This window comes from Uranotaenia lowii, chromosome 2 (assembly GCF_029784155.1).
Source record: "Uranotaenia lowii strain MFRU-FL chromosome 2, ASM2978415v1, whole genome shotgun sequence".
Lineage (NCBI taxonomy): Eukaryota > Metazoa > Arthropoda > Insecta > Diptera > Culicidae > Uranotaenia > Uranotaenia lowii.
In genome coordinates, this window is record NC_073692.1 from 258,213,727 (window position 1) to 258,239,774 (window position 26,048).

Consider the following 26,048-nt stretch of genomic DNA (forward strand, 5'->3'; position numbering starts at 1 on the left):
CGACTTGAATTTTTTTGCGAGTTTAAAACCAAAGTGACTTGTAATGACAGTATAAGAACTCAAATACTTCGAATAAGTTTGAAAGGCCCTTTACAGTTCGAAACAAGTTTATAAGAAGGTATTCTAAAACATTTCCAAATTGTTTATTTTCTCATCTTTTAAAAGGCGATTTAAGTGCAAAATATATCGAATCAAATTTAAAGCTTAGTTCTTATAGAAATAATAATTTTGGCACTGTTTTCTTCAAAATCCATCATAATTAAATTGATAGCTGATAAAACCGTTGATTATTCAAAGAATTATGTGTGTGAGTGATGAAAAAGTATGCAAACACTGTCAAAAATGTCCACAAAGTTCAAATCAAGCATTGGCCCCCCAAAACAAATGATCGGCAACTACGGTTAAAGGACATCAGGAGAGTCAAGTCTGATAACAGAATTTTTAAATTTTAATAAACGAAAAACTAAGTGTAGATCGCTGGAATCTCCAACAATTTTTTCTCCGATAAACTGAAAGTGTTGCCTAGTTATAAGTCATTCAAACCTAAACTCAAACAACACATTTTTGCTAGTACCAGGGCTCGTAAGCGGTATAGCCGGTTCCGAGGCTATGAGACAGATGATTTCTGATGGACGACAAAACTTATGAAAATCCTTATTTGAAACAAATTCCATCGTATGAAATCTATAATATGTCTGCTCGTGGCAAGGGCCCTATAATATATTAAAGTTTATATTTGCTGGCTTTTTTTTGTTAAAAATATTATGATTTATTAAGACTATGCTCCTGTGAAAAAAAACAACAATTTTAAAAACAAAAACTTTGGTTTTCGCTGTTTTTAAAAGCCTTAAATGTGTAATCTTGTATGTATCTTCGCAACCTACCTAACCGATTATACTTCAAGTTCAGTCTCATGATGGTTTGACTTTGTTATTGTCAGACTTTGCCAGCAGACATTCCATTATAAACGCTTTTTGCTTAAAAATAATCAAATTTAGCTAATTTCGAAACAACTGTATCCAAAAAATTGCCCTCAGTTTCTTTTAAAATAGAAGTATTTGACCGAAAAGTAGCGCAAATTGAACGAGGATGCAGCCACCTAAAGTACAGATTAAACAAAGTAGTGCTAAGTAGGGTAGCTATGAACAAATTTCCTTAATTTGACACACTTACAGCCACCATAAGTTTATTCCTTATCCTAAATTTTGAAAAGTTACCAACAATGAATATTTGCTTGCTTTTCTTCATTCTGTAGAGCAACTTTCTTTTTGGTGCAACCTATGTCCTTGAGACGTATGTTCATAATTACCCCGTCTGTTCATATTTACCCCACTGTCTAGGGCAGTGGTCGGCAACCTTTTGAGTCGGAAGAGCCAAAAACCTCTAATTTTCAAAATTTCAGAGGTTGAAAGAGCCATATTAAATATCAATTGTTTTTGTTTTTAATTTAAAAAAAAAAAAAACAAAATATATGAATGATCAATGAACATTAGTTTTACGAAAATAACTTGAAACCCATTAGAATTTTTTCCAACTATTGGATTTTTCTTTCAATCTGTTTCTGATTGCCATTAAGTACATGGATTTTCTTCTGGCTCGTCAACTCTTCCAACATGGTTTGATTGTATATCAAATTTAATACGTTGGCAAATATCGAGTCAAGAAAGTTTTAAGTGCATATAAAACTTAAAGTAATACTTTACATGATGTTAATGTGAAAGATTTGAACATATTTATAAAAGCAGAATATTACTATTTTTTTCGGCAAAGAAAAGCTTTTAAAAGAACACAGTAAAGAAAAATATTTTTTTATTCATCCAGCTTCTAAGACTTTGACCCGATTTAGCTGATCTAGAAGTATGAGGTAAAATTCAACTTAAACTTATGTAGTCGAAAATTTTAATCTTCAAAAATTAGGCTCCTGACAACAGCACATTTTAACTCGCAAAATCAATTCAATGATATTTTTAAATTTCAAAACAAAAATTAATAAAAATTTATCAACAAAGAATAACTCTAAATCAAAAATAAATAAAAAATTGTCAGGTCAAATGCGGGTATCGGGTTTCTAAATTTTTAACCCAAAACCGGTTAATATCCGGGCAAATCCAGCCAAAATCGAAGTATTTTCCATAGAAAGGCAAGAAATAAGCTGAACAATAAACACCAATCTTTTTCGTTGATATTCGGGCAACCGAACCGGACCTGGCATCTTCCATTTTTTTCTTTGAAAATCTGGACAAGTTCGGGTAAAACGACAAACTGAAATGCTAATGAGGCCGTAGGAATGGAGGCGTTTTGGGGGTTTAAACCCTCCTCCATGAGGGTCCAGGAAAAGCAAGCGAGGTTTTTATCTCTACACTCAACTTTAAATTCTTATTCAATTTTTTATGAAGGGTGCTTAATCGGTATAGCGCACGGCACCCTTCCAAATAAATGAATTTCAAATCAAATCAAATCAATTTTTTATGATTGAGTAAGGTTATTCAAGAGTAATGAACTTGACTTCGAATTGATGCCAAAAGCTCAAAAACTAATCTCAAGTACAGAATTCTGCGACAACTTTTTTGAAATTTTCTCACTTGTCGATTGAAACTCAGTTCTTTATATTAAATTTTAAATGAGATTTAATTCATTCCGGAATTCTGGTTTCATACTGTCAAAATCATAATTATATTTCTGTGTTCATAATTTGGATTCCGAATCCAGTTTAAGATTTTTGATTTGAAATTCGAATAGTCATTGAAAATTTTTGGTAGACGGATAATGTTTTGAAATCCTGGTTAAAGTATTGTTTTGCATTTCATACAAAATTTGATCCATGAATTTGAAAATGCATGTACATTTTTAAAATTTAGGCACAATTTTCCCGTATGTTTGGATAACGTGCCGCTATTAAGCCTACCCCCCATCCTGAGTATTTGTTTCGTTTTAAGATTCGAAATCCCTGAACTTCATTCTTTTACGCAATTCAGGTAAAGCCAAGCTTTAAAATGGCGATCCAGAAATGAAAACTCGGAGCCAGATCTTCATTTGAAACTTATATTTAAATTCAGAATCACAAGTCGGATGAAAAAAAAATCAAACAATGAGTCAAACCCAGAACAACAAAATTTTTATTATATCTAAATTCAGGTTCACAAATCGGATGATAAAAAAAATGAAATATTGATTGAAACCCAAAACAACCAAATATAATGAAAGAGTTCATGGTTGAGGGCTCTGAAACATATTTCACACCTTGGTTCATTATTATTGATTTTGAATTAAGATTAAGAAAACGTATTGAAAAGGACCTATATTAAAAATTCAAGTTCCGATTTAGATGGAAAATGACTTTTAATATCATCATAGAAATATCAAGATGACTATTCCATTTAGGAATTCAAATGTCAAGAGATCGCAAACTTATATTGTTGATTGGTAACGTAATTACAAATTTTCAGCTGGAGATCACAAATATGAAGCGAAATTTGATTTTATTTGGTAGTTTTTTTTTGTGTCTCTCATTTGGCTCAGACCTATCGATCCAGAAATGCCAAGTCTTGTGGATTTTGACTGAGTTCGCGTATATTTTTTTTAAAATTTAAAACGACCGTTTACTCTCATTGTGTGGGGTTAGAGGTGGTTAGAGGTATGTTTTTACCAGTTTATATGAGGTGAAAAGATATTTATTTTAAGTTAACTTGGTAATGTATATAATGTATCTTTAAATATTCTTTCCTGTACTCCTTAAGTAATCAGACAAGGTTTCATACTCGGTAATGTTGTTACTATTTAGCATTTCGATCAGATCTTTATTATATTTGGTAGTTTGTTTTTTGAAAAAAAGAAAAAGAAACATAATTTTCACGTGAGAAAATTTGTTGAGAATTTCATATTTTATCGGTGTTTTAAAGAGTTTTTTTTTTAATTGCGCAGCGCGCCATCATACCCGCCCCATGGCTTCGTATGAACTGTTATGGATGAATGTATTGTGTTGATGTAGGTATATTTTGGAAGAACGAATCAATCTGGTGGGCTAGTTTACCTACAGGTATTCCGGCATCCGTGTATATACCTGACCAGCTGGCAACAGATTGAACATTCCTATTATATAGTCAGTTATAGAATGAAACACATCTTACCTGTCGGCAACTTATGGGAATCGAACAAAAAAGTTTTTCTTGCCGATACCGGGAATCGAACCCAGTACGCCTGGCATACCAATACCAGACTCGCGGCAGCCTATCCGCTAGACCACATCGGCGCTTGGTTGAGTCGAAATGGTTTATTGATACTAATAAGATTTTGGAAATATGAACTGATAAATTTTCATAGAGGGTAAAAAAGTTATTGCGTGTGCTTAAAATATAAAATTTCATGAGTTGCATCGTTTTATTACAAAACAGATGCTGTCTAAGAACTACTATCTTGTAAGTGATAAATTTTGATTTTCCTGTGTTTGTGTTCGATTAATTAAAAAATATACATGTTTCAAAACAACAGTTTTTCTTTGCATTTACGGTTAATGGTTAACTAATTTTTATCTCTATGCTGATGCTTCAAAAACAGTAAAAAGCTAAAGACTGTAAAATAAGGCTTAAAAAATGATATTTTATCATTTGGTCTTTTTGGATTAGATGCAATTTTCAAAATTCTCTTCTGGGCCTATGAAAACCCGTGTGCCAGGTCACAAGACTCAATCATCACTTTAACACGATTTTATATGTTTTTATATATAAAATTTGCGCAATTAACTAAAGAGCCGCAGCTTTACATTAAAAGAGCCGCATGCGGCTCGCGAGCCGCAGGTTGCCGACCTATGGTCTAGGGGGTTACACGGATTATGGACTTGGTAAACGATTTTTGGAAAGTAACAGTAGTTATACGTTACACTGATCAAAATCATGACTGAAAAAGGGTGCGTGGGCCGATGGGAGATACCAAGAATAAAGTAGATTTTCTTTCTCACAAAAACCGACAATTATTTTTTTTCAAATTTTTTCATGAATCATCAAAACATTACCTTCATTTTCTTCATAGAAAGTATTTCAATCAAATGAATGGTTTTTGAGATACACGCATTCGTAACTTTCCCATTTCTAAATGAACTAAGCTTTATTATTGTTATACATATAAGTTGGACATAGAATATGCCTGTAGATCTGGAGACCAGTTGTAAAAAGGTTTTCAAATGACGCCTTTTTAAAACAATAAATGGTATTATAAATCGTTTATAAACTAATATCTAGAAACTAGTATTTAAGTGTTACCTGGAAATTGCTTGATTTGGCAGATAATTTCTAGAATGTTCTTGTGCCTAGAAACTTTAACTTCAACAAAAGGTTGTCGCGATTGTTGAATTTGTTCATTGCTGTCGCAATATTCTGCAAAGGCTCATAAATAAATATCCAAAATGTGATATCAGCGCAACCTACTCCTTGTTCCAGATATGCTCATTTGCGGCCACTCCAGCGTAGAGTTTAGCAATGCTCTCTTAGTAGCTCGTCACTATAGTTAGGCTATATCATGGAAGTGTTCAACCGCGCATAGAAGTGCCAGGCCAGCAGCAGCCCTGTTCCTCACAGTGAAACGCTCTTCTACTTTTGATTTTCCGCAACGTTGATTGCCTTAAGTGATTATAGTTGACACTTTTCATGTCTCGCATTTCGCATCGTTGGCCTTACGCTCGCTACTGCGGAGGTTCCATCGGAAGTGTTCCCCTTTTCCCCGAAGTTCGTCCCGGAGGCATCGTCTTCCCACTTGTGTGGACACACTGCATGGTGATGGGCAGAAGAAAACAAGAAAAAAAATATAACAATTCCACCCGACATCAGCAGGAGCTTAGAATAGACTCACGCACATCGAGCTCTCGAATTGGAACGGTAATTATTGTCAATGATTGCTATCATTGTTCATAATGACTAAATTTCGTCCGCGATTTGGTAATAAGGCATTAAAAAACGACATGCCAAGTTCGGAGGGCAAAATTTTAAATGTTTCGGAGGTGTTTCTTGGGACTTTTTCTCCGTAGAAACCCTTGAAAGGCTGGATACGTTTTCCGAAGAAAATTTATGAAGGAATGAAGAAAATCATAAATACATGTTGGAAATTGATTGTTGGGACAGTAAGTCAATTTTTACAGATCAGAAAAAATAATAGCAAAACGATTAGATACTCCAGAGTTAATGATATTATGCCATACATTTTTTTTGTGTAGGATTTTCATGCTCTGGGATGGTTCATCCCTAATGCCATACTATTGAGCATTATTTAATGTAAATAAGGACTCTAAAACGGTGGACACTTGATACTCTAACGCTGTACTGTGTGTTTTTAAAAAAAAAACAACATTACAGTTTTCCGACGATGTGAATTGAAGGGTTAATGTTTTGAGTCAAACAACTAGGAACACTTGTTTTTTTGCCTTCATAAGGTTTAGGGGAAAAGATACAATCGTAATTACTCAATATTAGAGTCAGTTGAAGAAGTTTTTTTGTGATGCCTCCAAATAGAATTCTCTGCACGCCTAGGTGCGTCCAAATTGGATATAGTGTGAACTTTTTATCTGTTTCATTGAAGCGCGTGTGAGAGCTTTACCTATGTATGTTGTGTCCCATCTCCCTCGAGCGCAATAGTTGGAGGTCCCTGCAATCATACGAAATTCGGGTGAGCTTGGAACCGTCCCGGTCCCGGTCGTAGAGATGGCCACTCAAGCGTTGCAATGACAAACATCTTCAAGCACGCATTCACAGTTCTACTGAATGTGTTTCTGAACATAGGAAGACAGAACTAAACGAACAGGTGTTCACAATCTTCCAAAATGAACTAAAGCTGGAATACAGGTCATTTTGTTCGATACGAGGTCATTTTTGTTTATAGCCAAACTTGAGTGAGAGAAAAATATATTGAAATTAAAAAAAAAATGAACCAATGGTTTTATAAAAACTAGCATACATTTACAGATATTCATATGAACAATGGAGTTATTGAATATCATTAGAGATATTGTGTGAGTGAATTTTTACTTATACAATTTAGCAGTCAATATGAGGCGTATGAGATAAGGTAGGGTTGCCATCCGTCCCGCAAAAGCGGGACATGTCCCGCTTTTTTGTTGAATGTCCCGCTGTCCCGCCTTTTCCTCAAAATGTCCCGGTAAAATATGGTAAAAAACTGTAAATGGAAGTCATCTAAGAAAATTATAGCAAAATCAATCCGCGTTAAAAAACACAATTAAGCTTTTTTAGGGGTTTCCTAAATGTCCCGTTTTTTTTTCGTGCAATGTCCCGCTTTTTTCTAAAAGTATCTGGCAAGCCTAAGATAAGGTATTTAAATTAAGATGCACCTGATCAATCAAGCTAGCAATACGAAAGACTTGGAAGTAATCATCGTGCAGGTGCGCTGAAGTGATTGTCAAAGTTTTCGAAACTGCTCTGATATATCAGGTAGAATATTTTCAAAGAATTTTGGAAAAAAAAATCCCGCCACAAAATCAAATGATGCACGACCGCTTCAGAAAAACAATACAAAAAATCAAGAATATATGCAAACCTGTTCGACTGCAGACATCAACTAACGACTAACAGGTTTACAACCCGCTGTCCGCCCGTTTCACTTGCCTCCGATCCGCTCCCAAAGGGCAAAGGGCTACTGTACCTGAACCGCCCCTGCCAGAAATTAGACCTATCTGCGATAAGGAAATGTTGTTGAGGCGCCACCACGCCACGCCACGCCACGCCAAGCCAAAGTTCAGAACTCAACAAACCCCAGACTGTGTGCAAAAAAGTTCAAAACTGCAAAAGAACGACGCGTCCCGCTCTCTCACTCGGCTTCAGAGTAGTGTAGTGGGTCATGTGGTTGAGCGATTCTTTACTGTTTGGTTATGGATTTCTGATGGCAATTGGTTTTTCAAAAAGCGTGAAGTTCTGTTTATACAAATAAACAAGATTTCTGATACGCGAAAAACCTCATTCAAATATAATTACTTTGACTGTGTAACCCCCGAAGGTTCCAGTATTTCGGCACCGTACGGTAGGGGGGGATGCAATTGGCTTGAACGTGAAATTTTTTGACGATCGATTGGTTCTCCTCAAACTTTGCATGTTCTTTAATTTGTCTGGAACAGGTGTTATTGTACGCAGCAGAACTGGGTTTGAGCGAGTTTCTGTTGATGAGATATGTATGATCGTCATAATGGTCGACTTTTCAAATCAAATGCCGAAAAAGGTTGTTGGGGTGATATTTGCAAATTGCAAACAAATATTTACCCCTATTTGGAAAAATCCAGATTGTGGAATAGAATGATCGAAAACTCACATTTCACTTACTGAGTTACGGGTTGCATCAATTTTCTTAGCAAATCGGGTAAATATTAGAAAATCTGCAATTCGAATTCCGAATCCAGATACAAAATATATTATTTAGTATATGTACAATCTGGCAGAAAGCTAGTGAAAATAATATTCAAAATTAGACAAATCAGGTTTTTTCATTTAATATCATAAAGCTAAAAATTCTGTTTTATGATCTTTAATTGTTCATTAAAAAATAAAGAACTTCACAAACTCGAACTATTTATATGTAGACCCAAAATGAAGATTACTGTAACATTACAGCAAACATCAGTTGTAATCCGGCTTCTTCAGTTCAAATGTTTTTTATCCATTGCGTCTAATGTGTAAGATTCCTCTTATCAAGTTGTTAAGCTGATTAACAAGTGATCCCATCTTTTCATTAAGGTTAAAATTATCCTCGGTTCTCCGGACGATTCTATGTAAATGTATGCATATTATGTAAAAAAAAGATCCTAACCCTCTCGCAGGGGCTCCCTTGAAGGTGAAGAAAAAATTGCACGACTTTTTACCATCAATTTACACTTCTTTTTTACATTATCATCGGCCAGCTCAGCGGGAATTCGAACCCGAACGTCCGAAGGAGCAAAACAACGCCAGCACGATAAGAATCTGCCGCCCGGGTGTTCGCTTTACGGCTATATCTATCTGTAACTAAGTTGAGGGGTACACATTTTATTAACACTCCATCTACTTATACGAGGGAGAGCGGAAAAAAAAACATCTTTAGGATGCAGATTACCTACCTAGGTACTACCTACTAAATTTTCGAACCGTGGCTATCCATTGGATAGATCTGTTGTCACGTGCCGGCTGTCCACTAAAGTACCTACTTGGCTGGCTGGCACACGTTTGCTATTTCACGATTGTCCATCACAAGATTGTAGGTCGGGGAAACACATTTGGGGTGTCTTATCAGTTGTTCTGTGCCTTTTACTGACTATGACCAATGTTAGATAGTTAAATTAGTTGCCACCTTATAGATATGATTATTCATGGCTCGTAATGTATTTCATGCCGATTGTGGTCTGTTTTATGATAAGGCTTGTTAAGGTAGAATAGTTAACTGCAACTGATTAACTAAATGACATTTGATTTCTTGCATAATTTCTATTTCTACAGATTAAAAGATCTCGTTTATTGACACATTGTGATCAGTTAAAAAATACCCAAGTCTCGAAGAATTCGTGCCATATCCTGTATAGTGACACGATATGGTATCATGAGACTGATCATGTCACACCTAGAAAGTTATATGAAATCGTTTTTCTACAGTTCTAAAGAAAAATGCCATTCAATAACTGCTTTAAAGCTTCTCTACTTTCTCTGATCTTTGTGAATCAATGTTGGCCAAATTGACGGGTTAAATTAAATTTTCGTTACTTGAGTGAAATTGTATTGATACTTAAAAAAATGTTTCTACTCAATGAGTGTTATAGGCTGTTCCAGAAATTATAAGCACTTTGAATACAAATTAATACAAAATATTGTTTTATTAAATTTTATTTGGCATTATTTGTGTCTTACGCAACACTGTACTCTTATTAGATGAAAATCTTTCATCATAAGCCAGACTTAGCACTTTTCCACGAACATGACTCATAAGCTTCTGCACAGTTACATTACCCACCATTTCCACCACATTTGGCCAATCCTTTTTAAATTTTCCGATGTCATCAGCTGGTGTCATGCATTTTCGTAGCTTTTCTTTGGTCATGTTCATGTTTTTTTGGCACAAAACAGACGTTTTGGCTTTTGTACCACCCTAGTGTTAATTGATCACCCAGGTGGTAAATCCTTTTTACGGATTGCATTCCAAGGCACGGCGAGCGACCGAGTCCCCCCAGTATGCTGCTCTGGGTCCATGGGTGCAATTGGACGACTAAGTACCTCTCGCCATAAAGTCCACCTGGGGCATCTGGTCATAATTTCCATCCGGACCTGCATCGAAGGCTGTACTCGAGATGGGAGACCAAGTCCGTGATTAAGCGCTCATCGGCTAACTCAATTTCAAGTCAAAACTCCAGTATATACCCTGCCTCTTGTTACGATTCAACACTAAGGACCTCTCCTCTGACGACTCGAGATCCGGCCTTTACTCGTAGCTCGAGGCTCGCTTGGTTTGCACGACTATCCGCCTCTGTTCGAGACCACTGCAAGGGACCAATGACCTCTCCTCTAACGACTCGAGATCTTGGTTCCGCTTGGTTTGGCTCGAGGCCCTCTCCTCTTTGCCCGTCCGTGTGCCGAATCAAGGACAGCTTATCCTGGACACGCGCCTGTCACAGCACACGTTCGGGGCTTAACGAAACTACTCGGATGATTCCCGGCGAAGACGTCATCCTACACTGACTCGAGTGACTCAACCGCCGCGCCGACAACGTGAAGTCACCCTACCCGAGAGTATTTCGCGGCGTAAATACCCCTCCCCCGACAAGTTCGACTGCGAAGAAGATCAAGTCTTATCCCCGCAGCTCCCGTCGTAGGGAGAGCGCGTTCTACTAAGATACTCCGCGGCGGTGGAGGTATCCTACACAACGTTCGAGACGCACCTAACAGCTCGGCATATGCAGAAGGTAGAGTCTTATCTTTGTATGTTTTACTGCCAGGATCGGACGCACACTACTCAGATGCTCCCCGAAGAAGCAGTCACCCTACACCGTTCGCGGACTGCTGCTGGTTCCAACTCGTCTGCAGGGTCATGATCCGAGTGAACCCATCGCTGACCACGCGCCAGCATCCTCACACATCCTCCTCACGATGTTGTCGGCTGTCGTGTCTGGTCCGCAGGCGGCAAGCATGTTAGCGCATACCCCTTCGAACCTCGGCCAGTTGAACACTACTCCGGTCCATCCAGGATTCGACATTAGGGATCAAGCGATGGGTCCACCGGCCACGTTCCGAGCTATCCCACTGGTGCTGCCAGTTGGACATCGAGGCCTCTCTGGCATGTCTCCGCACATCGGGCATGTGCCTGTGCGTAGCGGAAGATATCATCCTCTTTTATAATTTTTTTTGGTTACCCTGGTGGTAAATTCGAAGAAGTGATTTTACGAATTGGTTCCAATGCACGTCAAGTGCCGTGTCTACATGGGAACAATGGGTCGACTCGTTATATACTCATCCGTATATACATACGCCCTAAACTCCACCTGGGGCCTCAGACAATTTCCCATACCGGTACCTGCCGTAAGGCAATACTTCAGTAGGGGGTGTCTAATTCACGCATATGCGCTACTTATGCAACACTCGTTAAGAAGTTCATATTTAAATTAAATATCAACCTGTTCGCTCTTGATCATCTTTACGTTGTGGTCCCATCGGCTACGCTGATTGTTTTGCGTAGTTCATTTCATAGCTTCAGACTCTTTAAGCTAGTAATGTTAACCTACGTTATCCTACGTCACATCTTCTGCAACATGTTGTCCGCTGTCGTTTCTGGTCCGCAGGCGGCGAATATGTTGGCACGTTCCTCTTCAAATCTTGGACAATGGAATACCACGTGTTCGGGTGTCTCGTCCACGTCACCGCATTTTTAGTAGACCGGCGAGGCCGCATGTCTGAACCTGTGGTGATACTTCACGAAGCATTCATGACCAGTCAGGAATTGCGTCATGAAGAAATCCACTTCGCCATGCTTTCTCTACATCCACTCCTTGATGTCAGCAACTACCGAGGACACCGTCCGGTATGCACTGATTACTCGCCGGTTCATCAGCCGCTGCACACTTTGGAGCTTTTGCAGGTTACACTGCCTGCTCAAGGCTGCCGCTCCGTACCGCAAAATGGACGAGGTCACACTGCTGCAGCGGATCGCCGAATTATTCGACATGGCCCGTGAGAGGGCTGCTGTCGCCATTGCCGCTCTTTTACAAGCGTAGTCGACGTGGGCCGTAAAGCTCAGCCGGTCGTCGATCAACACTCCCAGGTACTTGATCGCACGCTTGGATTCGATTGCGCACGGTCCAGCTGCAATCGTTCCTGATTGTACTGAAATCAGGTTGGTGATCAGCATCATCTCGGTCTTGTGGTGAGCCAGACCAAGCGCTTGGAGCGCATCCACCTTTTCAATAGCTACTGTAGCGAGTAGCTGGACCTCTTCTGATGATGGGCCCGATGCCAGGAGAACCACGTCATCGGCGAATCCCACAAGTCTCACTTCCGTGGGGAGACGCAGCCTCAGCAGTTCGTCGTAGACAATGTACCACCCTAGTGTGTCTTTGGCTTAATGACATGATACCAAATCGGGCCAAAATTTGACGGGTCCATCATGCTGCTTGATCATTGGCAATAAACGCTTCTGGAGGCATTCCTTGATATAGTTCTGGGTGTTCATTGTTTCCGATGTGACGTACGGGCTAGATACTTTGCCGCACTAGCAAATTGCCTGCCACACAATCACCTTCTTGCCTGTGAAAATGGTCTCCTCCGTTTCGGGAATATCCTTGTCCTTGCGTACAGTGAAGTTTTGTGGCCCACCAAGGGTTTTATAGTCCAATTTCACATACGTTTTATCGTCCATGATAATACATCCAGAACTTTTGCAAAATATTGAATCATACAGTTTCCGGGCTCCTGGTTTGACAGAAGCGGCGTGATAAGGGATCCTTTGAGGGTTTTTTTATGTTTCCGGTACGTCTTGAGCCCAAGTCGCTGTTTAGCACGCATCACGTTAGACGTCGAGGTCCCGACCTTTCTCGCCACATCCCGAACCGAAGCCGATGGTTTCTGTTCGTAAGCATTCTTGACCTTTTTGTCGATAGCAGGACTTACAGGACCAGATTTTCGACCACTCCTCGGTTCATTTTCAAATTTACAATGTTCACCATATTTTTGAATGGCTGTCCGTACTGCTCCAACGCTCACATTCTCTTCTCTGGCCAATTTTCTCAATGAGATTCCACTCACAGCACCCCATTTGTGCACTATACTTTTTCTTTTCTCCGGAGTATGACCACGCATTTTGAAATATAATCACTAACTGAATGTTTTTTTTATTACGACGTACATAAATGTGTAAACAAAAGGACGCAGCCAGTAGAATTCGAAAAAAAAAGTTTGGTTCAAAATGACCGTTAACATGAGATATGCTTATAATTTCTGGAAATATGTAAACGGATCCAAACCCTTGGAAAAAAAACATACAAAATCTCAAGAAAGAATGTTAATCGATTTGTTTGGCCATATTGGTTCTCATTTCACAGTTTACTAGTGTCAGAAGAAGTCAGATAAAGTCTAATAATAAAAAAAAATCAATTTTTATGCCATGACAATTATTGGATTAAATTCAGTAATTGGATAAATATTAGTAATCTCCTACTCAGCAATGATCACGATCTATTCAGAAGAAAAAATATACATTTTTGAAATCTAGGGATCAATTGAACCCATAATAAACATGAAACATTAAACATGAGCATGAACAACTACCATTTAATTCCTATTCTACTTTTGCGCTAAATACCTTTAAAAAACTGTTAGTCTTCCAACGAGTTATATATTTGATTAAACTAAAACAGGACTCATTATGTTAAAAATATTTCGTTACCCATAAGTTTTATTTTTTCTGACAGGCATCACCAATCGTATGTCGAGACCAGTTCTTTTACGAATAACATAAAACATCATACCTATTACTAAGAATCAGCATTACAAACGATTCGATTTAATCCGCAGTTTTTTTTCGAATGCGTCACTGCAGTGTGTGGGAGGGTTTGTCTGGGTATATTACAAATTTATCAATTCTTACGTTGCTTGTGTAAACTAATTTCCAAATTTATATCCGCTTTCCATTAACGTCCATGCGTCATAAGTTCACTCTCGCTCGATGACTTGACGCTGCTGAATTGCGAGTATTCAAAACATTCCCATGAAGAAGACGTCAGTTAAGCGAGCGAGCAGCACACCCGCAATTGCTTCATATGGAAAAACTTTAAATTGAGTAAGTGGCCCCCACACCCGTTTGAATATGCTTTTTTTTCTTGAAGCGACGAGGGTGGGTAAATGAATGAGTAACCGTGCGTTGTTTTACAACACTCTCATCGTTTCGTAATTTTGACCATAGATAAATGTGTGGTACCTACTACAGGATAATAAAATGAAGGAACGCGCTATAGATTTTATTGCACATTTACATAAGCTCGCACAAATTGGTTACCGGAATAAGTTGGCTCAAAGTGCTCTGATCTATCTGTTCTGGATATATGTACATACACAACTTCTAACCCATAAAGTAAATAGCATAAACATGAAAATGTTATAAAATTGAACCCATTATGCACCATAATTGAAGGAGATATAAAACAAACATCAAACTACGGAAATTCTGCTCGTTTCTTGCAAGTCCCGGCAATCGAGCGAGCACTGTGGAATTGGAAGCCGTTCGATCAGACAGAAGGGAGTTTTAAAGTTTTTAGTCTTTCACCAAGGCTAAGGGCATAGTCGTTTGCGTAAATAGAGATATCAAAAATCAGGGTATGGCAAATAACATTAAATTATTGCTCAATAAACCCTAGAGACAGTTTAATTCCAGAGGATTATTTTGAATTTAAAGCTAAGGGTTTTGGTTTTTTTTAATTCGTAGTCTTAAAAAATGCTAATCAAACTTTGAATATCTTACTAAATCATAATCACAATCGAAAGCATAATCTCATTTATGAATTTTCAAATAAAGATTTCTAGTTTTTTCTCAATGAATAATAATTTTCATTAATGCAGACAAATTTTGCCATTCGAAAAACAAAAGATAAAAGAACTGACAAGAAGAAGATTAGGGTAGGTGTACCCTCCTCCGTCGTATCCCTCTGATTCGTCGCAATTCAAGAATGCATGTTTTAGAGCCGAAAAATCACTTTCCACTTTAATTGGCAACTTCACATGGTAAACTTAAGCTTGTGAATTTATTTTCTATCACAAATTTGTCACTTTTAAAACTATTTCTAAATTTATTTGATATTGAAATCGCGAAGTGAATTGAATTATTGACGCACTCCGCCATATTGTAAAACGAACTTAGTGATCCCCCAAACGTGTTTCTTTGTTTTATCGCTTCCTGTCAATGCATATAACGATCAAAATCATAAAATTCGACAGAAAAGTGATGAAATAAAATTAGAAAATTGATTTCAAACTAATCTGAACTATATAAATTTGCCAATATTCGATTGAAATCGAACCGCTCGGGCCCTATCATTCGTCGTAATTTTGCGACAGGAATAGGAAACCGTTTTGCAAGAATTGGAATTAGACCGGTTCATTTTTACTATTTTTTGCTGAACACAGTCGGACTCATAGAGAATGAACATAATGGGTTTCCAAGTAATCACAACAGTAATTTTGTTTATTTTGAAGCTAGGAACTTGATGCGCTGGGAGATAAGTGCAAAAAGTCTATTTATATTAATAAATTACTTGAATGTATTCAGCATTGCTTATGATGCATGGTTTCAAATTAACAAAGAATTGATGGATTTTTTAGCTTAGTGGTTGGTGTTTTACAAAATATTTACTAACAGTATCGTGCCTTATTAAATAGACTTTTGGGTGCACGCAAGAATATCTCCAACTTTCACATTTCTAACATTCAACTCCAATGACATTGTTTCTTCAAAATTATTTCATATTTTAAGATTTGATTATTTTTTGTTCTATTATCTGATGGCACTAAACCTTTCTCAAGCGTTTGAAACATGAGATACATCAATAAGACTTTTTAAACTTTTTGCATTCAAACTGCAATATCTCACATACGACCAAACGCTTTGCTCTACAGAATGGTCTGCAGTTTACAGAAATTCTCTAAATTGGGATCAACTCGAGGACAAAATTTCAATTCCTGGACCGAAAACCTCGATTTTTATTGAATCTTTACGATGCATAGAAAAACGATGCAAAAAATTCCCGTTGTAGGTCAAAATGACAAGAGAATTTGGATGAATGGATCATTTAAACTTTGAAATAAGAGTTCATGAGTCTCTGGTTTGGATCTAAATACAAGTTTGGATAAAAAATCGGTAGATATGATTTTTTGTACATATAATCGTTCAAAATTCAACAAAATCAAACCCGCTTATATTCTGATTTCTACCGTATAAGATTAATACTTGACTCATATTTGCTGCATTTTTATAAATTCTCAGTGAATTTTCAACAAAAGATGTTTTGTCGTTTTTGACATATTACAATTTGAATGAAAAAAGTCGAAAAGTTTAATTTCAGTTGGATTACTCTACGTCATTTCCCAAAAATTTGAACCCAAACAACAAAATGTTGGAATAACGAAGCGTCAAACATTTTTGCAAAAATTTTTATCGCTCGCAAAAATACTTGAATAGATGAGCTGAACCAGTCTAATGCGCATTACTCGCATCAACGTGGCTTTGCTTTGTGTCGATATCCTTCGCCAGGGTTCCCACATGCATAAGAATACACATGTTGACAAAACGCAAGTGTGATTCTGCCTCTCTTCAAATGTCTTACTATTCAGTCTCATTGCGTAGAAAAACATATAGTACTATTACAAATGTTGATGTTCTTTAAATATATGCAGTTACTGTGTAAATTTGTGCAATTTAATTTGTGAAAAATGTCTGTTTGAATGTTATAAAATCTTATTTTACAGACAAATCTTGGATCATGGCAGCTCTGTCCGTTGGAGAGTGTGTTGGTACAAAATACATTTACAGGGTCGATTCAATTTGTAAGGTCTAATATTGTGCTGCCTGCAATTGCCTTAGGCAAGCAATGGTACCTACCTACAAAAACGCTACCTTGGGATTTCTTGGCAAGTCAATTTTATTGCGACTTAGATCTCATTCGAACTTTGCATTTATCCTGCGCGGTCGATCCGTGCGAAGTAAATAATCGCATTTATATGAACCGCAACCGCAAAATTTCAAATCTATACCTCATGAGGGAGGAATAGTTTGAGACAATTTCGGTATAATTGAATAGAAGGTATAATATTTTGCTGCCTGCAGATGCATTAGCCAAGCAATGGTAGACCTTTTTACAATAAAGCTATCCTAGTTTCATAGCTTATTGCGACTGGTTACTCGAGAGAACTTCTGCTGTTATCCTGCGCGGTTGATCCGTTCAATGTAAGCTGATGCCAATTGCGTGAACCGCAACCGCAAAGTTTTAAATGTATTTCTGAAGAGGGTGGAATAAATTGAGACAATTTCGGCAAAGATACCGTCACTTCAAGATAAAGAAGTGGGATTTGCCGCGAACATAAATTCTTCTATATGGATATTCGATGTTCGCAACGCCATCTAATGAGTTGGGGCAACAAAACTCACCCATGTTACTAAGGATACCAAAGTGTGTCTTGGGAAAACAAATCGCATTCAAAGTTATTATGGTTGGCAGTCAGTACAATAGCGACATCTAAATGCTTTACAAGGTGAAGAATATTTTTGATTATTTCGTTGAGTTAATTGAAAATCTGTTAATCAATTAAATTGAATTAAGATTGTCTGGATTAAAAACTATCATTAAACTTTTTCGAAACTATCGTGGTTTGTAGAAGAAGAAAAGTATTTTATTTTAGTAAATTTTGAATAAGGCTAAAAATCATAAAATGATTGTCCGGTTGTTTCTTCGTACAAAAAAACTACCTACCCTTGGGAATGGTTGGATTTATTAAAAAAAAAAATCATCCTCTGAGAAATGATTCTCGCAGATTAAGTGGTGAGGCTTCATGTCTGGATTGCCGCTAAACTTTTTCCAACACTCAAATGATCTGAAATGTCCGAGATCATTCAATGTAACCGAATCTTATCAATTTTGAAAATAGAACACTTTCCTGCCTTTACCAGATGCACGAAAGAATGTTTTCTTTGCTATTCCGGATTTGGAAGCAAAACATCCAACAACTGCACAGTTTTTGCGGCCCATTTTGGTTGAATGACTTCTTGAAATTTATGCCACCAAAACGAATTCAAACATCGGCTACTTTGATTTTTTTTAACCTTTTTTGAAGTTTACGTTATCAAAGACTCGAACTATTAGGTAGTAAAGAGGGTGTACAAGCTATTTTCGCCGCCTGTTATGATACCCCCACTCAGAAGGGAGCAGCACTGAGCGTATAGAAAGGATTTTCGATAAGTTACATGGGTGTGATTTCGGTCTCCTTGTACGACGGAATTAGGAACCTGGTACGACAATGAAGGAACTTGAATGAGGAAAATAAATCATAAATTGACTCAAAAGTACGTAATGGATTGATCTATTTCCTTCATAGTTTCATAAAACAGTATTCGAAATATAGTTCAATGAATAAATATCAGTTTTAAATCTACATGGAAGGCAATTCTATTGAATTGATGAAAAAAGCTTCCTTAAGCCGTTGTCTTAGGTACATTTACCCTAATAGAAAATAAGCTAAAAATTCTGCATTTTCTGAATGCAAACATGTGTGGAAATAGAATCGACAGAATCGGATTCTAAATGCATTACAGAAGTAAATAAAATATACGTAAGGCTTCTAAGTGATATGTTTCACACATAGTACCCCAGCAAACATTTTTGTAGGTATATTTCTCAACAAACTTTGCTTTACGCTTCATATACATTATAAAATCATCTTATATAACTCGAAAAAACAGCATTTACGTACTAAAGTGGAGGCAATATACATACATATTTTCAACTTCCGGCTTAAGCGATAAGAGTTGTAAAAATTGGACGATATACAACACCTTTTACCGTACATCCTGACAGTATGCGAGAGAGCACAAGTTTTGCTCTCAATGCATGCAAACCGTTGCCAGCGACAATATTTGCTGCTTCTCTCATTGGCCAGTTTATCCAAATGGACCCTCTGATTTTTAGAAATCTGGTTGCACTGCTTATCGCAAAGAGAACAACAAGGTTGTTTTCTCATTTGAATCCCGCACGCGGGAGACAAATTTACAAACATGGCGGACTTTTGTCATATACGAGTCGGTAGACTTTAACTAACCATTTTTACGACCATTTACTTGGTTTGGTAGGAATTACGATTCGCATTAACATTGTTAACGAGTTCAGCTGACATTTCTTATGCGATCCCGATCAGGAGAGCATATCAAAATAAAAACTCAAACGTATCTCACCAAGATATTTACATCTGGTTCAGTTATAATTAAGTACTCCATATTTTCGATTTTAAGTTTCTCTCATCTGAATTATATCTTATTCTGATTGACAAACTTGAATGGGGTTCAGCTCATATTCAATGATCAAGATTTTTTTCGGATTGTCCTAAAATAAAATGATTATATCTTATTTTGATATACGTGCAACTTTTTCTGGAACACGGACATCGAAGTCAACGGCTCAAACCTTACATTAACGAATTTCGCTCAACAGATTCATAAAATTGAATCAAATTTTTGGGAAACCAAAAATGGGGCATGGTTTTATCAAATAATGTGGTTTATTGACCTTCCACTAGAAAATTTTCTCGAAGCATTCATATCTTGATAAGTTATAATTTTGATCTAATTTGTTCTGTCCAATATCAAACTATGCTATCTGAACCAGATATAATCTTGATAGGAGCATATCAAAAACTGATACAATTTAATAATGATCGTATAGATTTTTTGATATAATTTGAGATATTTTAACATCCTACGAGTACTGAATTATAACTCATTTAGATAGAAAAAAAAATAGTATCAAAATATCTCATCTTGATATAATTTTGTTTTTCTCTCCTGATCGGGATGTTATGTTTGCTGGGACATCCAAAAGTCTCAACTTTGTGACATTTTTTTACAATAAGAAGATTACATATTTTACACAGTTATTCTGGCACTCGATCGTTTGCTTCAGTGTGCTCTTTTACTTTTCTATCACGTAGTTTAATCGTTCACATTGTTTCTAGTGACACATTTGGTCAATTTTTCAGGGAATTTATCTATATCCTAACAACTAGTTCATTTTGTTTCCCAAGCAAACCTTTAAATTGTTTTTCGATTCTATTGGATTTCAATCTTCAAATCTTTCAAACATGCTTCATAGTTAAGATAATTTGGTTGCATTTGCCAAAAGCCGACCAAGGTTTCACTTCCATACACCCTAAAGTAAGATTTCCCCATAAATGGTCGGATCAAATCGGACCGAGAAGGTCTAATTAATTGCGCCCATCATGCTCAAACAAAACAACGAAATCGAAAACCTTTTTAGCGAGATACAGAGGGAAACATAGAGAGAGAGAAAAGCGAAACATCTTTGCTGGAGTGTATAAACGATCTTTTTCATACTTTTGTTTCTTTTACGGGTGTTTTTGGCCGTTGCTGGCTGCTGCTGGTCGGTTTAACTGAAGCAATTGAATTTTTTACGGTTTTTAGAACAAATTTCATTTTAAATGATTTCCCTACCGAATGCCGCCAATCGCGTCTCGACGTTGGCGGTCGATGAATGAAATCATAAAGCTGTTTTGCTGTGGCTACCCACCAGAAGCTCAAGCTCAGGCTCAGGCTCTTAGTCAGGTGGTTCCGATCATTAACTGCGAGCGCCCATGCAAAGTTGGATTAATTGTTTAGCATATTTATATTAGTGATATTTCGTTTTGTACTTGAAACCCGTATCTGCGTATCAGCGTGAAGATCTCCCATAAAACAGTTGTAATCTAATGTTTTCTATGTTTGTTTTCTGGTGTTTCTTCTTTTTTCCAGGGAGGAGACGAATAAGTTACCGGTTACGAAGGATATCTAGTGTGTTTTTTCCCTGCGTAGCAATTTTTCTAGTTTTAAGTTCCCTGTGCAGAGTATCAGGTGAGTTGGTATTTATTTAATTTTTTTGATATATATTTTTATTTTATTTGATGAAAAACGTTAAATATTTGTATTCCATAATGCAATTTTAAGGAATAGTATTCAAGAATTTTCAGATAGCAATTTAAGCCTCAATAGAGAGACATGTGTTATCATGAAGCGTTGGATAACTCTTTAAAATGAGTTTTATGAGAGCTCTTTAGCAGTCCTGAATTTCGTAAACAAACTGAATCTATTTTCAAAGATAACTTCCCGGCTACATATGTTGATGTATTTTAAGAATCTCTCAAAAGGCTAACTTTTTAAAATCATCATGCGCTAAAATTTCCTTCATCTGTGAACAGAAAATTCTACTCAGCGTATTCACTTTACATACGACACGAAGTGAGGTGCAATATTATCATGAGAAGCTTCCACCGATAGTCGAGAAATCTATAGATTGAGCAAAAAACTGGAAAACCTTGTAGAAGATCGTGTTGTCCTCAATCGACTTGAAACATAATTTCGATTTTTTTTAAGCTAAACTGCAAATTTTACTTCAAAATTCTTCCGAATGAAAGGTGCAAAGAATGGGCTTCATCCGCAATAAAACCACCTGCGGGAAACCCGAAGAATTGTGTGTGCGCTCGCTTTTCGCTGCTCAACTTGCCCTGTATGTTCTCTCTTCTACCGGAATGATGATGATGGAGGTGATGTTGATGGATACAATAGTTTGCATTATGCGACGATGCGCACAAAACCCACCGGTAGATCATATCAAATATCAGCAAGGCAGGGAGATTCTATTTTCGAATAAGTCCTCCTCTTTGGAAGAGAGCACCATGTGTGATTTTAAGCTTTTGCTTCCTCTTTTTCCTGGACCAGAGGGTTGCAAACAAAGTTGTCACGATCGTTCCGTTTTTCCGATGCTGGGGAGGATCACCCATAAGGCATCATGATCACATAAGGACGATGATGCACGTACATATTCTGTCGTCAGGCCATTGAGACGGAAAATAATTTTAAGAGTAGAATCGACGATAAAAAAACCCGTGACATTCGGAGAATGCGACAAAATGAATGGACCAAAAGTGCACCTTTTGACTGCTTCTCGGTTTGAGTTTCGAGTTTTTTTTCCATACACCAAAAGATGTTTGGAAGCGTCTCATATGACCTGTCAGCCTTAGGGTGGGGGTGACATTTTATTTCAACAATTTTAATACTGATTGAAGTTTGATTAAGCCAGTTTTTCACTAAGCGAATTCATCCGATTGATTATTCTTTTAAATTATTGTTTTTTTTTATGATATAATTAACTCATTGAGCCAAAAATAATTGAATAAGAAGAAAAAAAATGAAATTTATACCAAAACTTATATTTTAAATATTTCACTTACAACAAATGATAAAAATGAGATTTTTTTAAACGAACTCTAACTGAGCGTTTTGTTTTACAGCTTCTATTTTGAATCACCCAAACGACGAGTCTTGAAGAACAATTGAACGAGCTCAGAAAGTTGAGGCTAACGAGAGCTGGAAAATAGAATTTTGGGACCCACTCTAGTGGGCTGGCTTGCGTTGTTCTGTAATGCGTGGAATGGCACACGACACTTCTGGTCCAGCGGCCAGGCACACACAAACACTGGCCATAAAAACGCGAGTGTCCCGAGCATAATGAGTAAAGTAAGGGATGATTAGTCAGTCTGTCGAAACGAGACAACAAAAAATCGAAGAAACTTGAAGCCAAGCCAATCGATGGTTGATTGCATGCCCGCTGGCATATAGGCGTACTCTACATATACCAGGACAACACAAGAGTTACAAGCCAATGCTCAGGAATTCCTTCTCGATACACAGAGCTTGTAGTGGGTAACGAATGGCGCGCGATCGGGCGATTGGACTAAGCAAATCATTAAAACCTAGTGATGATTTGGAATAATTTCGCTCATTATTTGTGATATTTGAATTCAAGAAGCTGCAATCGAATGCTGCATCTCCTGCAATACCAGAACGAGTTAAGTACATGGCTTGGTTTGCGATGCAGTTCGATCTTTTTAAATTCGGACAGCCGTTCGTCGTCTTCACCACCGAAGATAGGCGCTCATGGACAGACTGACAAACAGACAGAACAGAAGAGGACGGAGAAGCTCTAATAACATATGGCAGTGCAACATTGCACATGAGATCGCGCGCCATCAGGTTTCAAGTGAGCTTTAAAATTTTTCAAAACAAGTAGCTGAGAGGAAGAAATAACAGCGCGTTCAGTTGGAAAATGTGCATTATGGCATAGGCGCGTGCTTGTTAAGGTTGATCATAAGAAAACACCGGTTCCTCAAAGTTGCTGCAGCAAGGGACGGAATAAAAACACGAAGAAAACCTCGAAAAAGGAGGAAGCAAGCAAGAATTCGGGATGGAATTATAACCAAAAATGAGAGAAAAAAAGAAACATAATCAAACTGTACGAAAAGATGCAAAACTTGAACACGAACGCAACTGATCCCGGTGTTCTGGAAGCAACAATTTGAGCTAGACCAGAAAAAAAGCTGAGCGTTCGTCGTGTGCGCATCTTGGCTTGTTCTAGGATAGCGAGTGGGACACAATATTTTTGCAGCCGCCCTTTAGTGTCAACATCCTGTGTTTGCGCAACTTTGCTGGAAGTTCAGAAGCATCGGCGCATTGCGTTCATTTTTTGACGGCTTTCGAGATGGAGTATGTTACTGAATTGAGCACTTTGTTTCTAGAAACTGACCTAAACTATGGTGAAATGGAAGGTTTGTTGAAAATCAATGTTCAAAATCAAAACTTTTTATAAAATTCACATTTGTGAATTTTTGATGCAAATATGATGTTGAAAACCAGAAATTTACAATTTTTTTTTTGAAAAAATAAGAAAATTATTTGAATCAAATAGAGATGGAAATCGGCAAACAAAAAATTATGAATTAATAAAAAAAATGTTCTAAAAAGTATCGACTTTACATCATGGGAATTTTAATAATTATAATCTGACAATTTGCGGCGGTGCTATTCAGATTTATTCCAAAAATTGAAATTTGGTTCGTTTAACGACACGAAAACATATGATTTTTTGCTGATTTTAAAATAAATTAATTTAAGGTTTTTTTTTAAAAAAAATGAGTATCAGAAAAGATTAAGTTTTCAGAAAAAAAATTTAAAAAAATTTTGGAGAAAAATAGTTTAACTTTGTTATTGAACTTACTTTTTCTAATAGAATAATTTTTTATTAAATAAAAAAGTTATCTGGTGTTTTTGGTAAAAGCGACAAACCAAATACGAATAAAACAGCTATATAACAAAATGTGCTATTGCACTGAAAGACTTTGTCAAAACATTAAGGACCGCGAATAAATCTAAGCCGGGAAACACCGAAACAGTCTATATCTCAGACACCAATGAACCAAATTCTTAGCTCAGCTTAGTTAATTACTCATATCCATCTTAAATCATTGAACTTGAAGTGCTTAGATATGATCATTCATTAAGAACTTCAACATATTTGATTAGACTTTGTTCAACTTACGCACTTCAAGTTCCATGATCGCTGGCGTGGCTAAGCAGAACAAGTTCTACCTCGCCAATAGTTCCTAGTTGTTACTCCGTGATTGATCGAGGGCATCAGTTTTGTGCAGAGGCCAAAAGAATGGTACTTGTGACCAGCAGTTCATTCACAAGGCATAAAACTCATGATCTCCCTTTGAAAATTATCAATAACGTTCACTTCCTACTTGTCAATGTCAAGGAACAAAGGAAGAATTGTTAGTAAGATACTGCAAAGGATCATCCAACTACCTTTTGTCTCTATATATTCCAAAGACATATTTTGAAAAATCCAGAAACAAAGTTAAGTCAATATCACCAACCATAGGAACCGTCTATACGTCTGCGAATCTATATTTAAGTAAATATCCACGGAAAGGGTTGTGATAGTAGGGAAAAAGTTATAGATCAGGATCCGTTTTGGATTAAGGTGCGATCGAGTTTTCCTACACCTCCTATGCTCCTAGATTTTTATTTAGCAAACTCCTTTTTCTATCATTCAAGTTTAATAGTGAAGTAAAAAATGTATTTAACTTTTTAAAACTAACTAGTTTTCCTAAATCTTGTTCCTAATACAAGTAATGTGTTTTCAAAAACGACCCTAAGACTTAGAGTAAAGATATTTCTTTCAAAGTTCGAAGAATATTTATAAGGAGATATTTCAATTATTAAAATTTTGTTCATGGATAAAGTAAATTTCCTTTTTTTCTTTCTAATTTTGAACTTAATATGTACATAGTTTGTGATAACTAAATAAGATCGTTTTTGGAAACTCATCAGTGCCATTCAACTCTTTGCCTCATATTGATTTCACGCTTGCACGGAGGAAACATATCAACCATAAAGTGTACAAGTGAGATGTTCACTCAAGTAGCGGGTTAAGGTTTACTTTTAACATCAGTAACAGCACTTGTCATTTAAAAGTAACTCATAACAATTTTATACGATTGCGTTACCTTTCTCACTACAGTGATATATGAATATACATATCTTCTTCTTCAAGTGTTGTTTATTATCTTTTCAAATAAAAGATTTTTACTTTTTGGTACAAAAACTTTTGGATTTTTGTTACTTTATTATACGAATAGTTAAAATTTGAAATAAAAATTGAACAATTGTTTTGAAAATTTAAATTGCTTTTCTGGCTAGTCTCCTTGCACTTCGTGGGTTTTGAAAACTGAAAAGTAAAAACATGTTCCATTTCCGAAATTAAAAAAATAATCAACGGAGAACATTGCAATTTTTTTTTAAATATTCTGAACACTCAGCGTTATTTTATTACACAATCATGGATGTTATGCTATGGGATACATTTCGTCGTATGAAACATCTTAAGAATTCACAGAAAATTGCTGCAAAATGCAAACTTCAAAATTGGTATTTCACATCTAGAATGTGTTGTCCAGGCTACA

At 36.8% G+C, this 26,048-nt stretch overlaps 1 protein-coding gene across 1 annotated transcript in view; it reads left to right on the forward strand.

Annotated features, from left to right (window-relative positions):
• LOC129745659 (uncharacterized) overlaps positions 1 to 26,048 on the forward strand; it is a 109,906-nt gene that overhangs the window by 23,439 nt on the left and 60,419 nt on the right. Inside the window, exon 2 of the mRNA XM_055738916.1 lies at positions 21,001 to 21,099. Within this exon, the coding sequence (XP_055594891.1) occupies positions 21,001 to 21,099 (99 nt within the window). The remainder of the gene's footprint in view (positions 1 to 21,000; positions 21,100 to 26,048) is intronic.